We start from the raw sequence: 16,678 nt of genomic DNA, 5'->3' as shown, positions 1-16,678 counted from the left end.
ATGTAGATCATACTCTCTACTAACTCGGGGGGGTCACTCATCATATGTAACCCTATCACGTGAGTTCAACAGAAGGATTTTTTTTATTTCTAAAATTTACAGAAATAAATATACATAAGGGACTATTTAAAATAAGTTTGGAAAAAATTTACAGATTTGTATAGAAAAGGGGTACATTTTATTAATGAATTCTTTTACAGATAAGGGACTTTAAATATAGGCCTTGAACGCACGTGATATAGAGGGTTTATACATAGTGACCCCCCTGAGTCTACTAAAAAGTTCAAGGGAAAGACATTACTATTGCACTTTTGTATGTAGATGACCTGATTGTGATAGGAAGCAAGGATAGCTTCAGCAAAAAACTGAAACAAGACTTATCTACAAAGTTCGACATGAAAGATCTTAGACTTATGCATTATTGTCTTGGAATTGAGTTCTGGAGAGATTCAGATAGCACATTCATGAGTCAACTCAAGTATGTTGACAGTCTCCTGAGGAAGTTTCATATGGCAGATTGCAAGATTGTAGCCACTCCCATGGAATAGAGTTTGAAACTTACTAAAGATTTAGAAAAGCCTACAGTCAATGAGAGATGCTATAGGCAGCTCATCGGATCTCTTATATATCTGACAATCACATAGTAGATATTTGTTATGCAATAAGCTCACTAGCACCGTTTATGGCAAATCCAAAATAGTCTCATTGGAATGCAGCCACTGTGACAGTGACTATGCCAGAGATCATGAGACTCGACATAGGGATATGCATTTTTCCTTGATCAAGGTGCTATATCATGGTTGTCAAACAAATAGCCAACTGTTTCTTTGTCTTCAATTGAAGCAGAATATAGAGCACTCATACAGGTGCATGTGAGGCTATCTGGCTTAGAAGACTATTGTCAAAAATAGATTCCTTTGATGAGTCAAAGCCAACAACAATATACTGTGATAATCAATCGGCTCAAGCATTGGCCAAGAATCCAGTGTATCTCTCCAGGACAAAGCACATGGATGTCAAAGACACTTCATTAGAGAAAGAGTGTTACTTGGTGACATCACACTACAGCATTGTGATAGCAAAGAGAATGTTGCAGACATCTTTACCAAACCACTCAGATAAGAGCTATTCGAGAACCACCGACTAGTTTGATGCAGAGGAAGGACATTCCCATTAAAGGGGTGTGATGGAATGTAATGCTTAGTCCTTCTTTGATTCCCCAGAAACATGTGATCATGTGTGCATAGCACCATCACGTGATCATATGTGCATAGCACTAACCTTATAGAGTGCTATAAAGGAAAGGGTTAGATCCCCTAACCCTAACCATAAATGGGTTTTCATGATCGCAATCATACTTTTAACATACTTGCCTTGCACTAGACTAATTAGCTATGATGGACCTCACATTTTGATTTACCTCCTTCAGCCACATGCTCTGCTTAATTCTAATAGCCCTTAAGTCCTCTTGTGCCTTCCAATCTCTTTTATGTATAATCATATGTGCTTCCTCTGTCTTTTAGAAGCATTGGCCCTTTGTGCATCATATCCATAAAACATATGAATTTTAGTGCTTCTAATAGGAAGGGTGTCGAAAATAGATGGCCCAAAGATGCCATGTGGAGGTGTGCATGTGTTAAGGTCCACTCATTTTAGGCCTAGTAAATGAAGGATTTGATAGTTCACATACACCACTTTTTAGAGATGCATGGAATGGTATTTATCCTAAACTATCTCCATCATATGGGTACAATTAGGCATGGTTTAGACGTACAGGTGAACATTTAAGCCCTTCAGCCTGCCTTTCTACTCACAGATTTGCAAGCAATTGTTGGCCACCCGGGTCCCTGTCTAGACTGAAGGTGAAAGAGCGCATTTTCGTGGCTTTCACATCTTCACATCTTGCTTATAGACTAAGGGAGGTTGGTGAGAAAATTACAAGGGAAGCAACTGATAGCCTCAAAATGATTTGGTGTTTGCAGAGCATCAGGGAGTTGGGCATGGTGCCAAGCTGGAAGGGTTTCCATTTCCCATGGTAGTGTGCTGAAAGAAAAGCTCAACAATTGCTACTTCTTGCCGCCGGATAGTGTGAAATCCCATTTTTGTTAGTTCCTCCCTTCGCCAATCAGGCAGCCGTTGGGGTCGTGTGAACCCTGCCTTAGTGTCCTTGCACTAGAGACTTGCACAATCATGTAGCCCAAGAATACTTGTCACTATTGTGCTTGATAAGCAGAGAGAGAGAGAGAGAGAGAGAGAGAGAGAGAGAGAGAGAGAGAGATTTCAATCAGTCCTCTTTCTTCCTCGCCTCCTGCTACCCCCCTCTTAATAGAAATTGTTACTCACATGCTAGTGGTTTCAATCTCTCCCCTCTTTAACACTATTGCATGTGCATTGGATAACACACACATGATAGCCCCATTAATCTTGCTTTATCCCATCCCAATGTGTTTTTAAATAAAAGATATGGGTGGTAGCAAGCTAAGGGTGGAGGGGGGAGAACATCTTTTTTTGCACTCAAATTGGAAATATCACCTACTTTCCTAAGTATTTAGTTCTCAAAGTCTTAAGACAAAACACCACGCATGCTTCGTGCACATAATGGTGTGATCCAATTGAAAATTGGAGTTACTCATAAAAACTTTGTTTGTAGCCGACTTCAAGGTCATAGCGCCTATCACACTTTTTCACAGACAGACACTATGACACTAAATTCACAATTTCTCCCTTGTTATAAATCAAATGAGGTCAAACTTGATAGGAAGTGTGTTCACATATGGTGGAACTTAACTTGTTTTTTTGGAGTTTTTTGGAAGGGTTATATAAATAATAATAAAATTTGAAATTTTATGAAGGACAAAAAGAGGTACATTTTTTTTGTACCACAACATTTTGTTAGTAGCATGATTGATTGAACAAATCCAATTTGATATAGGGTTAGTGGACATACAAGGTTATGTGATGGAATTGAAAGATCATAGATTTAATGGTTAGATTTTGAGGGATTAATTCTTACTTTCACTTGTTAGAGGTGTGGTAAAGGAAAAATGAAATAAATAATATAATTTGTGCACATAACCAATTATGTCAAAAATAACATATGTTAACATCCTCCATGTGATGAATCTAAGGGAAAAATTTTGGTTAAAATTGACATAGGGAAGGGTCAATTTTGGCCTCCCCATGTTAAAATCCCCTTTTTTAGGGAAAAGGGGCCAGCCAAGCCAAATATCGAGCCTAATTAGGTTTGGTATATCACCAATCCTAGTGGCCGCCATTTGGGGGGTGGCATGGTGCACATGTGGAAGGCTGACTCATTAGATAGCTCATCTAAATTTCATCATCATCCCGCCATGTAAGCAAGTTTGACTATGGTCACACATGCCACCTCCCCACCTCTTCCCACCTTACACATCATCAATGTCCACCTCATCAGCTCACCCTCTTCCACATCATCACACAAGCTGCCACATCATAATGACTTGCCACTTCACCATTCTACATTTTTGCCACCTTAGCCATGTGTGCCACCTCATCAAGCCTAGTCATCAATCAACCGCCACCTTAATCTTCCACGTCTTTGCCAACTCATCATTGCCACCTCGTGCTACCATATCATAAAGCCATGTCATAGCCTTGGCCACCTTAGCTTGCCACCTCATGCATGATGACCTCCCTGCAATGCTCCTCCCAAAATTGTTGTATGATGGACCTAGTGTGATCGTCTAGTAGTAGTCAATCGCTATCGGGTGTCTCTAGTGTTCAAGAAGGCAGTGTGAAAGAGGGTATTGCTAGAGTGCCGCGAGTTCCGCTAAATGTCAATGATGTGGAGATTGTGCGTTGGCAGTAGTACGAGTACATCACATTGACATTAGATGGTGGTGCACAGTCCCGGAGGTTGCAGCTTGTGGAGTAGTAGACTCCACATGTTGCTTTCATTGATGCCTTTTGAGGGAAGTTTACAACTACATATGGCACTCCCACACTGCGAAGTGGGAGGATCGACAATTCTGTGCTTGCTTGAGCAAATTTCCCATAGGGGTGGTTGTCTCGGTGGTGGACTTTGTGGAGAACTATACATTTGCACCATAGCATGAGATCAAATTAGAGTATTATTTTTTCGAACAGGTGACATGTGAACGAGTATTGTTCTTACTTTTGTTTTCTTGTGCATTTCATTTATTTCTTTACATCATCCTCATTGTTTTTTATGTGCTATCTTATAGGTTGCTATATTTGTGCATATTAACTATCATCATGCACAGGCTCAGGTGGATGGCATTGATAGCACCATGGACTCGCGCATCATTGTGCGAGAGTATCACTTCTACATTAGTGATGATCGTTGGCATGATGCCCATTTTGTGCAGCATCGTTTCAATCTCCATGACAATTTCTTGAGGGATCATGGTGTGACATGGCAGTGGCGCTGGGTTTGGTCTAACGGTTGTGGTGGTCAGTTTAAGTCTGCCAGGTAGTTTTATTGGTTCTACATATGGCATCACTATGAGACGGGCATTCTAGTGATGTGGAGCTACTTTGAGATAGGGCATGGTAAAGGAGAGTATGATGGGGCAAGTGCTTGCATGAAGCATTCTTTGCGGGGCGACACCAATTGCACCACAGTGCTAGTCACTTTGTGGATGCACGAGATGTGGTGCAATGGTGTACCGAGCACTTAGTTACTAGTGCATTGTCCTCATATTAGTCATGTGATGACAGGGTGGTCATACGGTTTTTCTTGTGTGTGGATGTAGGGAGCATTGATCGGTCTAGGCCTTTTGATTGTCGTACCGTGCCTACTCTTGATTTACATTTTATCAGGAGCAGAGGTGACTTAAACCCTACGATCTTTTCTTGATGCTTTGCATGTTTTTTTCTCGACATGCATCGATGATGATTGGGGAGTTTGTTCCATCGTGCCATGGGTCGACACGTACTTTTCCCCATCCAACCTTGGGAGGTGGTACATGATGATGAGGATGCAGGGTTCATTTCTAGCAAAGATTACGACTAATTGATAGATCTCTTACATATTGATGACATCTTTGTGGTCGTTGCTCTAGAGGGCCAATCCTGAGCGCGTGGATTACTATCTATTGAGATGCTCTATGGTGAAGAGTGTGCTCAATCAGGATGCAGTGGAGTGCATGGGATCCATTTCGATTCTCATAGCATGATCATAGCTGGGTACTACTTTGAGCAGGGACATAGGCATGGTCGCTTCTTTGAGTATCAAGAATACATGGCAGATCGTGAGGCATACATGTATTCTCATCTTGTTGTTGCGATCAAGATTAAGCTAACCCATGTTCTGCAGTCACAAGATGACATCCACTCCTCGATGGCACCTTGCTCTTGAGGATCATGAGAGCATACTTGCAACTATTGGCATGAGAGCAGATCCTGAGGAGTAGTTTAGGGTATATCATTGTATTAGGGGTTGCTGGTTTATTACATGTCATTGTATTGGAGATCTATAGTCTCACATTATGAGCACACCATTGTATTTTGCATGGACTTTTTTATGCATTTCACTGTATACAACAAGATTGATTTTATATAGTGTCATGCATATCTTGTATTTGACTCTATTTTATTCATGATCTGCATTTCCTCCTTCATTATATTCCTTGTTTTATAATCTACAAGTGTTTATTATTAGCTATGTTCCAATGTCATATCATGTTTTGGTGATTTAAGTGGTTGTTGTACATGTACCGTGCAATAAAGGAATAATAAATTGTGTAAAGGATTTGCATGTTTAAGTGTCGAATTGGGCTCAAACTTTGCACAGGTCCTAAAACCTATGGTTTCCATGCTCTTGAAAAGTTTGAGTTCCATCCGACACCGTATGTGGGCACGGAGAGGTCAGAGGGCCCATTTTCACCCTATGCACCTCGTTGCATCAGTGAAGGTGCAAAATATGGAATGGGTCATTAGGATTTGCATGTGCATGTGTCTGATTGGGATCAAAATTTTCACAAGTCCTAAACCCTATGGTCTCCATCATTTTGCAAAGTTTGATTCCCATCTGATACCAAATGTGGGCAAGATGAGGTCAAAAGGCCCATTTTTAGCTTATGCACCTCTTTGCATCAGTGAAGGAGCAAAATATGGAATGGGTCATTGGGATAGGCATGTCCATGTGTCCGATTGGGATAAAACTTTTCATAGATCCTAAAACCTATGGTCCCCATGCTCTTGCAAATTTTGAGTCCCATCTGACATTGGATGTGGGCACAAGGAGGTCAGAGGGCCCATTTTCACCCTATGCACCTTGTTGCATCAGTGAAGGTGCAAAATATGGAATGGGTCATTGAGACAGGCATGTCCATGTGTTCGATTGGACTCAAATTTTTCAAAAGTCCTAAACCCTATGGTCTCCATGCTCTTGCAAAGTTTGAGTCCCATCGGACACTAGATGTGGGCACAGGGAGGTCAAAGGGCCCATTCTCACCCTATGCGCCTCATTGCATCTAGTGAAGGAGCAAAATATCGAATGGGTCATTAGGACAGGCATGTCCATTTGTCCAATTGGGCTCAAACTTGGCACAAGTCCTAAAACCTATGATCTCCATGCTCTTGCAAAGTTTGAGTCCCATCCAACACCAGATGTGGGCATGGGGAGGTCAGAGGGCCCATTTTCACCCTATGCACATCGTTGCATCAGTGAAGGTGCAAAATATGGAATGGGTCATTAGGATTTGCATGTCCATGCGACTGATTGGGCTTAAACTTTTCAGAGGTCCTAAACCCTATGGTCTCCATTCTCTTGCAAATTTTGAGTCCCATTCGATGCTGGATGTGGGCACGGGGAGGCCAGAGGGCCCATTTTCACCTTATGCATCCCGTTGCATCAGTGAAGGTGCAAAATATGGAACAGGTCATTAGGATTTGCATGTCTGTTTGTCTGATTGAGCTCAAAATTTTCACAGGTCCTAAAACCTATGGTCTCCATTCTCTTGCAAAGTTTGAGTCCCATCCGACATGGGATGTGGGCACAGGGAGGTCAGAGGGCCCATTTTCACCCTATGCACCTTGTTGCATCAGTGAAGGTGCAAAATATGGAATGGGTCATTAGGATATTTTGTCTTTCATAATTTTTATTGAATATTTTGACTTTCCAAATTTCTTAGGTCATTCTCTTACTTGGAAATATGAAAAAGACTAGTGGACATATTTATTTTACATTTATGAACCTAACTTCGATCTCCTTTCAAATAATTTGATATTATTAGTGTAGACCATTAACACTATAGAGTCTTGAACTTAGATATTAACCATAGAGTCTCCTCTTTACTACTTCAAACTCTCATCAAAGTAGTTTTGAGAATATTCTAGAACAACTTCTAGCATAGCGATCAAGCTTCAAACGTGTTCTAACTATAAACAAAAGCACAACTTCACTTTTTATTCATAAAATTCAAAACTCAAGTTGATACAGTGTTTATTAATAGTTGTCTCACAAGATAAACATATCAATCTATTGAAGCAGTTTGTGTATCAAAAGCCAATCATCTAGCTTGTTGTCAACTTGTTGTCAAAAACTTAATTTTAAAGAGTTGTAGTCATGGTGGTCCTTGTGCCATAAGTGCCGATGGTGTAGATACAATTGCCACCATGTTAGGGCCCTAGCATATGATTGTTTGGAGGCAAACTTATTCATTTATTGAAAATTTAGAGTAACATGTTTTCTTAGGCGAAGTTTAGCAATGGAATGATGTGAGATAACATCACGCTAAAATGTCTTATGGCACTTGAGAGCAAACTATATATATATATATATATATATATATATATATAACCTTTGTTTCAAATTCAAATATTTAACTTCGTAAAGCAGGTATACACATTGTGATACATCTAGTTTGAATTAAATCTGTTGCATTATTCCATTAAGGTGTTTGAATTGAATCTGTTGCATTATTCACATTTTATGCGAGATAAGATTGTGGAGAGAGAGAGAGAGAGAGAGAATATCATGATAAACAAAGATACAACAAAATCACATGCTAAAAATAACATAACCACCATAATCATCACATATCGCACAACACGCATGTCATCTACAGTCATCAATCATCATAATCATCAATGTACGTACATCATCATCCAAGTAGGTAACTCATAGTACAAGCATGGTCATCAAAGTATGCCATGTACATCAAAGTACACATATATGATCACCAAAGTATGTGACACCATCGGAGGAATCAGACAACTCGACATAGGTGCCTCTAATCACCCTTGACGTGGCTCCTGCACGACACGTTGCCTGATCACCAAAGTATGTGCCACCTACATTAGCTATCATCGAAGGAATCAAACACCTCTACGTAGGTGCCTCTAATCACCCTTTGATGTGGCTCCTTCATGACACGCTGCCTGATCGGTCGTTGTGTAGAAGCTCTAGCCTCGTCTTCATGGGATGCGGCAACATGCTGAGCCACTACTTTTATCTCCATAATCCTCGTGTCCTCCACATATGCATGCCTGAGCTCCTAGAGTCACTAATCTACATAGATTCATGCCTCAAATCCAGCACGTGTAAGCTCCCCACATCTGAGTTGATGGTCCATATCCTCCCCAATATTCTATTGCACCCAATCCTGCAAGGATATCTCTAGGTGTGCCTCTTTCTCAATGCATCGTGCTTCCTCTACTTGTGCCTCATTGTCAGGCATGAAGTCTGCATACAAGAACTATCAAGGTATACGTGCGGCAATCACTGCGGCATCAAATCCCTCTTGCTCAAGCAAATCCCTCTGTGCCTCTGCCCTATAATGCTCTATCAAGATCATGCGGGCAATGGGGTCAATAGGCTGGCCACGTCCAAGGTATAGGTCATCCATGCCTAGATTGCAATAGGTAGGTAGTCTGATATCAGCAAAACAAATTGGGCAGCATGCCTGTGAAACCATATGTTGGGTCAGGTAGTGGAGATAAGTGAGGTGGCCACATCCTAGGCCAAAAAATCCTATGCTATCAAAATCCTCCTGGCAAAGGACGCACGTAGACATGGGGATCCTAGAGAGTACTGTTGTGGGTCTATGGGACGTCTGGTGGGAACATCTACAGGAGGGGCGGGATACAAAGCCACACTAGGGTGTATCCTATGGCAACTCTCATAATGAGAGATGTGCCTCAGCTGATACAAATAGTGCTCAGCTCGATGGTATGTAATGCATGCCGAGACCCTCTTCTCCTATAGCTCTACCTCTAGCTATCGTACTCGAGTCTCCATTTGCCAAACAAACACACATCATAGCACATGAGTAACTCATGTGGCACCACAAACTCTACCAACCGTGCCTCCAAATCAGCAATACGTGCACCACGCTCATATGTGGGATGTGGAATCTGTAGTGTGCACATGTAAAAATCATTCTAACATGACTTTGCAAAGAAAAAAAACATGGCAAATTTTCTAGATCAAGAACAATGATCTCTACATGTACAGATCTCGATAGGGCTAAGACCATGCTATGCAAGGACGTGGCTACAACGTTCGAATGTAGTTGTCCTCCAATCGATCATAATGTTGGTGCAGGGATAGTATGGAGTTATGGTGCCTCACGCTAACGTCGCACACCTGAGGCACACCTACTGTCTACTGCTACTAGCATCCCATCCTACCACATCCAGATCCAAGACGGGCACTAAAATAGTCCAGCCTATGCCCGAGGATGAACTCAGCATATAGATGCATTGCAAATGAGCGAGGGATCTGGCGGTTGTGAGGCAACTGGCCACCATTGGTAGTGAGACGTACCTTGGATAGATATGCACTGCCATCATGGGGTGCGTATACCGCAATATGTGAAAAGGTTGTCCTGAACGAGGTCACTTGGATGCTATCTGACCATCCCAAAAAAGTAGATCTAGTGCTGCCCTATGAGGAGAATCATGCTCAAATAGGGCATGTACGGCTCTCCAATCCATGCCCTGACCTCCTACCTCATCCTTTACCTATGACTGAAATGTCTACTGAAGGTCTTGGTAACCACCTAGTCGATGTAGACCATCAATGACTGCATCCACACTTGCGACCAAGTGAGGGGAGGCCCCAACATCCTGCAGAGTCCTCATCTCGACTCTCAAAATCTCAATCTACTGCTATACAGTGGCGGGAGCTGCGTCAGGTCTGCACAAATAAACACATACATCTAAGGTCACTAATTCAAGTTGCATGTGTACATTTGCATGTGTCTACCCACATACACATGCATGCTCAAGTGTAAAACCCAAAGGTGATGTACATGGATTTGGCTTCAGCTACATACTTCAAGTGCTAACACAAATTAATGCTCCATAACAACAAACATTGGCATCCCTAGAGGACCAAGTCTTTGCTACATGTTTTGGAGTATTCTACATGTTTATATCCATTAGTGTAACTATTCTTCTATCTCTCCATAATGTCTGCCGATAATTTTTTCATTTTTTCATTTTTCTACTTCAAATGAAAGTTTCCAAATCCTTTCATGCATAATAGTGGAAGTGATAATACAAGTGAATAATCCTGATGAAGGGTATAATGATTTCTTTCTTGACTTTGAAAGTTTATTGCTCTTGGACGAATAGCTCGATAGCTATTGCCTCTATGAAAATTATCTACTAAACTTGTAAAATGTGTTGGCCGCTATTCAACAAGGTGAATTGGGTTCTGCCATTGTATTAAGTGAGTCCATTTGTCAATGTGAGTAGTCAAGTGTCACTTGACTCCTTATATTATGCTAGAGATGCATAAAGTGTGGCATTGAAATGCTTGAGAGAAAGCAGGAGGGACTAGACTCCTTAAATTCTCATGTGTTAACCATTCCCACTTGCTAACATGTACATTAAGTCGCCTACTTTTAATATGAGGAGGGGCTACCACATGGCACTACCATGTGGCCCTTATGCTGACCTCCTAAATTAATAATACTAAAATGGAATCAATACCTTAGACATATATCTACACTTACAAACCTTATCAAATTATACATTATGAGAGAACCAAATTAAACTATGTAAACTTGGATATTATTCATTGCATTCATTGCATCCACTATCTTTACGCCCTTTCAAGAATGAAAATGTCACTTACTAGAAATGAGAGCATAGATTGCCATTGGGATTTCACTTTGTAGTGGTCATGAAGATTAAGCTTACAATTCCCAAATGAGGACACGAAAAATGCAACATTAACATGCAGAAAAAAAACCTAATTTGGATATCCCCTTCATCTTTAACATGTAGAAAAAATAACTGATGCCTCAACCTATAGACAAGTGGTATCCATTGACCAATATGGTTGCCCATGCATTTGATAACAATATTTTGGTGAGTCCATAGAAGCCTGCCCCAAACCGGAGTGCATGCATCCTAATAGGATAGGCTACAAGTAACAACTGTAATTTCTTTTTTCTTTTTCTTTACTACTTAATAAAGCTGCTTACTTTACCACAAAAAAAAACCTACAGACAAGTGGACATGCAGATGCCCCCAAGGATTGGGAATTCGTCCCAATGCATGCCCAACATCCATAGCGAATTCGCCCCAATGCATGCCCAAGCTGCAGCCTCTCGCTCCCCCCCACCTCCACCTCCACCTCCACCTCCCTGCCTCCATCCGCCTCTCCCCCCTCCCTATGCCTCCACCTCCCTCCCCACTCCCTCCGCCTCCCCCTTCCCTCAGCCACCCTCCCTACACCTCCACCTCCATCCGCACAAACTCCGCCTCCCCCTTCCCTCAGCCACCCTCCCTATGCCACCTCCCCACTCCCTCCGCCTCCCCTTTCCCTTAGCCACCCTGGGTTTCAAAACAAATTGGAAGCGTCTCGTGGCTCTACCCTGCACCCTCTGTCTCGTAGCTCTCTACACTCGGTCACCCTCCCTCCGTCACCTCCACCTTGGCCAACATGCTGCCTCCGCCTCGCCCCCCCCTAAAATAGAATATTGAAACACATTATACATGATGCCAACCTGGAATCTTCGAGCACCCCTCCCCTCATCGCGCTGCCTTGCATCTGGATCGCCTTCGCTTGCCATGTCTATCTGAGATGTAAATCCACGATGTCCGTCAGTGATTTCCATCAAAAACTTGCATTTGCCACCTCGATACTAGTTTTGGACTAAACTCCGGGCACGTGTCAAAAAACAAGAGGGGTATTCCACACTAGTGTAAATAAAAGAAAATGATTGAAGATTACTTGAACTTATTGTATATGGGGGGTGTACCGCACCCATAATGAGGAAAATAATTATTTGTGAGGGGGGGAATCCACACCCAATCCAAAAAAAGGAGGTGGGTAGTTCACGCCCTTGTAACAATAGTTTAAAAAAAAAACAATCTCAGGGGGGTAGTCTGCACCCCTATTTGAGAATTAGAAAAAAAAACTTTTAAGGGGATGGGGAGTGTTCCACACCCATGCACTAGACATACAAAATAAATAAATAAATCATAGAAGATATAGCATTTGAGTAAAAGAGTTTAAACCATAAATATTTTACTCAAAGCAATGACTTTATTAGCAATTCAAAAATAATAGATTTAATTATGTTAAAAGAGATTCAAGTAATACTAAGTAAGAAAAACTTAAATGGGAGCTTTATGAGGTTAAAATCATTTTAAAAATATGTAAGAAATGAGAGTCTATAACTTAAGAGAACTAAAAGAGAAATACACATGAAGATTCTACTAAATGAAAAGAACAAAAGGGGGGAGGGGGGGGGATACGGGTGGTTTAAGAAGGAATGGGGGTAAATTGGTGGGGGATTAGACATATAAATATATATTATCAAAGAGAAATACACATGAAGATACTACTAAATGAAAAGAAAAAAAGGAGGGGGGGGGAGGGGGGGGTTTAAGAAGGAATGGGGGTAAATTGGTGGGGGATTAGACACATAAATATATATTATCAAATGTATATATATGGAGATAGCCATATATATAGAACTTTATGTAATTAGGTTAATGAGTTGCATTTTTATTATTGCAATTTAGAATGAGTAATATATATATATATGTAAATTTATAAGAACCCAAAAATTAAGGAAATTTTTTAAAGGAAAATTCGAGAGCTGAAATTTTTTTCAGGGCAAATAAAGTAAATAAAATCGATGTTAATAATTAATCATCTATGGGAGCGAAGTAGGGTGAAGAACTATAAAAATAATTCTAAAAAGACACACACGTGTGTGTGTGTGTGTGTGTGTGTGTGTGTTTGTGTTTGTGTGTGCACATATGTATACATACATACATATATGTGGGTATGCACACACACACACACATACACACACTAGGCATAGAAAGAAAGTCAATCGAAAGGTTGATTATTAGGTACTAGAATCTAAGGAATGCTATGACCTCTTCTAGGGTTGGGCATGGTTGTTAGGCCTTGTTTTACGTGCAAAACCAACTACAAAAAAGCGGGCTAACAAATTGTTAAGAATACAAGGGGTATGTACCAAAGGGTCCAAACATAGATATTGGCAAGTTTTGGGATTTCTTAAAAAATGCTAGCTTAGCATTTAGGGTGGGTTATTGCAACATATAAGAATATTTGGGAGAGGGTTAATAATAATGTATATAACTACAAAGTCTCATTAAAACCTAAGCATATATATAACTATAAAGTCTCATTAAAACCTAAGCATATATAATCGTGTATATATTCCATATAAATATAGAGTAACTACACATAACAAAGGAAAATTAATATATAAATACTCGAAGGTGGGAGGAATATCTTTAATTAATTAGAAAAATATAATTAAACAAAGGCATTAGATTAAAAAATAAAATAAAAAGTTGAGTAAAAAAATTTTAAAAAGTTGAGGGCAAGGGAATCCACCTATTCAATTCATATCATACAAAAAGAGGGGCTATTTAACCTATATTAAAAAGGAAAAGAAATACCCCTATATTAGAAAGGAGAATGCATAGGGGGTTTATAAAGCCTAAAGTTAATAAAAGGTTTAAAAGATAATACACAAAAGACACATCATAAATTAAAGTCCAAAAAGTCTTGTTAAAATAGTAGAGCTTGTATATGTCAATAAGTTCACAAGAGTCTTCTATAGAGAGAGAGAGAGAGAGAGAGAGAGAGAGAGAGAGAGAAAGAGAGAGAGAGAGAGAGAGAGAGAGAGAGAGAGAGAGAGAGAGAATCTTTCAATATTCACCTATAGCTTTAACATGGTGGAGACCATGAACCAAACTAAGGAATTTATGGCAGCAAAAGAAAGGTGCCAATTTTATGTCCTCAAAATGTTAAAGAGCCAAACTAAGGAATTTATGCAAGCAAAATAAAGGTGCCTCCTCAAAATGTTAAAATGATGAGCAGAAGACGCATAGTACACTCCTCACTTTTCCTGCATTGAACTCGTTCACATACAGAGAGCTTGCTTATATACTTGCTGAGGAACATCCCTTGAGTGTAGTCATGCATTCAAGTTATTTATACACATAGCTTGCTCATATACTACGGAGGCACATCCAAAAAACCCCGTTCATATGGCTTTGCAAACTTACGTAAGAAGTGTATGATTTGGAGGAAGCATTACTCGTCTAGTTTTACATCGATGACTTGCTTACTTTGACCCTTAATCTTGGGCACCGTCAACTCTAGCACCCCATTTCTAAACTTGGCCGCCACCTTCTCTGTCTCCACGTTTTCTGGCAGATCTATCCTTGTATAGAATTTGCCATAGCTCCTCCCTTCCCATTTCTTGTCTTGCTCCTCAGTTTTGCGTTCTGCCTCCACCACCAACACGCCATCCTCCACCCTCACCTTCACTTCCTCCTTGCTGAACCCGGGTATGTCTATCCTCATGTGGAAGTTTTCGTCTTCCTCCACCACATCCCATGGCAGACGAATCCCCACATCTCCTGCACCCATAAGACCCGTCGAAGGCGCAGTACTGCTGAACACCCTGTCCATCGTTTCCATCATCCTGCGCAGACTCCTTGTCGTTAAGCTGAACGGATCCCAGGAATCTGCGAGTAAACAAGAATTTGAGAAGTCTGTCATCAGAGCGGAAAGACAAGAAGGGCAAGTGCTGGCAAGTAAATGCAAAGCATATGGGAATGGGTTTGCAAAGATAGGTGTCGGAACAGCTCAGCAGAGCAGCCGTCTGTTTTTCACGACTCACCTAGAAGGCTCAAAGATTGCTGCCTGGGAAGGGTGGGAGCTTGCCCTTCTTTTCCTGTCGTCGCTGGTACTACATCTTCATTCCGAGTTTCCTTTGCCGCAGATGTGGCCATTGGTAGTAGTCTTCGAAAGTTGGGCTCTGTCACTCGGGCAGTCAGGAGACTGCTCCCCTTTGCAAAAGGAACAAAAGCGTTGGAAGGACGAGAAGCCATCCGCGCGCAACTGGCCATTTTGGCAGGGGCTGAAAGTAGAGCTTGGGTTGCAGTACTGGCAAATGCGGCAGCCATCCTCTACGTCCTGAGAAGAAGGGCAGACGATCCGACGAAATTAGAGACTTTGATGTTCACGACTTCAATTTCAAGAACAAAATAGCTTTCTGATGATTCTACGCATGCAAGGGATCGTTGAGGTTAGCTTACGAAATGCCGAGCTCATATGACTCTACCTGTTTTGATGCTAAAACCGTAGCAAATACCAACGTCGAAAAAGTAAGGAGCAGAAGCAAAAGTGGAGTGTTGGGGTTAAGAAGGAAGAGAGAACCAAGGGTGTTGTGTCAACTATAACTTGTCTTGCAAGATCAGTAAGAGTGGCCTCTTTTCTTTTCACATTCATGGAACCTTCAACCTTTGTGTAGAAGCTTCAACCTTTGTGTAGAACTTTCTCCTCAATTCCGTGCCCAAAAATTATCCCTATCTTCTAGCGCCCTTTAAATTTTGTAGAAGCTTCAACCTTTGTGTAGAACTTTCTCCTCAATTCAGTGCCCAGAAATTATCCCTATCTTCTAGGGCCCTTTAAATTTTGTATTTGCAAAATAAATCTTACCATTGGAAAGGAAAGGCATTGCGCATTAGAGTACCCCCATTACCAATTAATACGGCATTAGCCAATCATGACAAGACACCCAACCTTTGTGTAGAACTTTCTCCACAATTCTTGCATCCCTATCTTCTAGGGCCCTTTAAATTTGGTACCTATCCTTTTCTTCTTTAGAGTCAAAACAAATCTTACCATTGGAAAGGAAAGGCATTGCCCATTACAATACCCCCATTATCAATTAATATGGCATTAGTCAATCATGATGAGACACCCAAACCCCCATTAGCATATATTTTCTTTTAAAACACATTGGGATGGGATAAAGCAAGATTAATTGGGCTATCATGTGTGTGTTATCCAATGCACATGCAATAGTGTTAAAGAGGGGAGAGATTGAAACCACTAGCATGTGAGTAACAATTTGTATTAAGAGGGGGGTAGTAGGAGGGGAGGAAGAAAGAGGACTAATTGAAAATCTCTCTCTCTCTCTCTCTCTCTCTCTCTCTCTCTCTCTCTCTCTCCCCCCTCCCTGCCTCCCTCTCGCCCTCCCTCCCTCCCTGCCTCCCTCTCTCTCTCTCTCTCTCTCTCTCTCTCTCTCTCTCTCTCTCTCTCTCTCTCTCTCCGTTTATCAAGCGCAATAGTGACAAGCATTCTTGGGCTACATGATTGTGCAAGTCTCTAGTCCAAGGACACTAAGGTAGGGTTCACACGACCCCAACGGCTACC

At 41.2% G+C, this 16,678-nt stretch overlaps 1 protein-coding gene across 1 annotated transcript; it reads right to left on the bottom strand.

Moving 5' to 3' along the window:
• Positions 1-14,332: 14,332 nt before the first annotated feature.
• On the bottom strand, positions 14,333-15,700 carry LOC147897771 (small heat shock protein, chloroplastic-like). The gene is made up of 3 exons (XM_087380887.1): positions 15,582-15,700; positions 15,138-15,433; positions 14,333-14,982 (listed from the first exon to the last, which is right to left on the bottom strand). The coding sequence occupies exons 2-3, from the start codon at positions 15,421-15,423 to the stop codon at positions 14,546-14,548; spliced, it is 723 nt and encodes a 240-aa protein (XP_087237013.1). The 5' UTR covers positions 15,424-15,433; positions 15,582-15,700; the 3' UTR covers positions 14,333-14,545.
• Between the last annotated feature and the right edge of the window lie 978 nt (positions 15,701-16,678).

The sequence above is a fragment of the Dipteris shenzhenensis genome, chromosome 10 (assembly GCF_047967505.1).
Source record: "Dipteris shenzhenensis isolate YYH24624 ecotype China chromosome 10, Dip_SZ_1.0, whole genome shotgun sequence".
Taxonomy (NCBI): Eukaryota; Viridiplantae; Streptophyta; class Polypodiopsida; order Gleicheniales; family Dipteridaceae; genus Dipteris; species Dipteris shenzhenensis.
Note: the sequence above shows the minus strand (reverse complement) of the source record. Positions and strands in the feature narration are given on the sequence as shown.

Bases quoted from the DNA above. Each gene is read 5' to 3' on its own strand.
- LOC147897771 (XM_087380887.1), bottom strand. From the start codon at position 15,423: ATGGCTGCCGCATTTGCCAGTACTGCAACCCAAGCTCTACTTTCAGCC. The intron at 14,983-15,137 runs GTGAGTCGTGAA...GTTTACTCGCAG, and splicing joins GCAATCTTTGAGCCTTCTAG to ATTCCTGGGATCCGTTCAGC.